This window comes from Cynoglossus semilaevis, chromosome 2 (genome assembly GCF_000523025.1).
Source record: "Cynoglossus semilaevis isolate Cse_v1.0 chromosome 2, Cse_v1.0, whole genome shotgun sequence".
NCBI classification, from domain to species: Eukaryota; Metazoa; Chordata; class Actinopteri; order Pleuronectiformes; family Cynoglossidae; genus Cynoglossus; species Cynoglossus semilaevis.
Genome location: NC_024308.1, coordinates 16,892,379 through 16,893,033, shown reverse-complemented (window position 1 = coordinate 16,893,033; position 655 = coordinate 16,892,379). Strand labels below are relative to the sequence as shown.

The 655-nt window shown below is 44.9% G+C and overlaps 1 protein-coding gene across 1 annotated transcript in view; it reads right to left on the bottom strand.

The window, feature by feature from the left end:
- prrc2c (proline-rich coiled-coil 2C) overlaps positions 1 to 655 on the bottom strand; it is a 20,947-nt gene that overhangs the window by 2,809 nt on the left and 17,483 nt on the right. The window contains 2 exon segments of the mRNA XM_025064995.1: positions 346 to 504; positions 626 to 655. The exon segment at positions 626 to 655 is cut by the window's right edge and continues 46 nt beyond it. Coding sequence (XP_024920763.1) covers positions 346 to 504; positions 626 to 655 — 189 coding nt within the window.

Below are 655 nucleotides of genomic sequence, written 5' to 3'. Positions count from 1 at the left end.
GAGTCGCTTTGTTTACTTGTGGAGGCTTGAGCTGCTGCTGCTGCTCTGAGAAGAACTTGTGAGTGGACTGCAGCACTTCAGCTCTCTGCTTTGCCTATAGAGAGAAATAAAAGATGAGCAGAGCTAAAACAATCAGCAAAAATCAGTCAGATTACTGGAATGGCCTGCAATAAAATAATGATAACAATAGAGAACAACCTTTAAATCCTGTTCAGCTTTTAGAGAAGACTGTGTGCCTCTAGGTACAATAGAAGGACCAGAGGGTCCACGCAGAGGATGTTGGCTGTGCTGGCTGTGCTGGGGGTGCTGAGGGTGCTGGGGATGCTGGGGGTGCTGAGGGTGCTGAGGGTGCTGTGGGTGCTGTGGGCGGGGATGCAGCCAAAGACCACCACCCATATTGGGAGATATTGGTGGTCCCATGGTAGACCGCTGAACACCTCCAGCAAATGAGTTAGCATGGGGAGGTCGGACCAGAGGTGAAACTATGTTTGGTTGTGAAAGGATCTGAGCAGAAAGAAAATGTAAATTAGAGATGAGGAAAAACAAGTGCTTTGATTATTTAAAATCCTATTATTTGGAAAGAAAATGTAAATAAAAATTATTATACATTTGAATAAAAATATACCTGTGGATTGAACTGTCCAGGGAAGTGCTG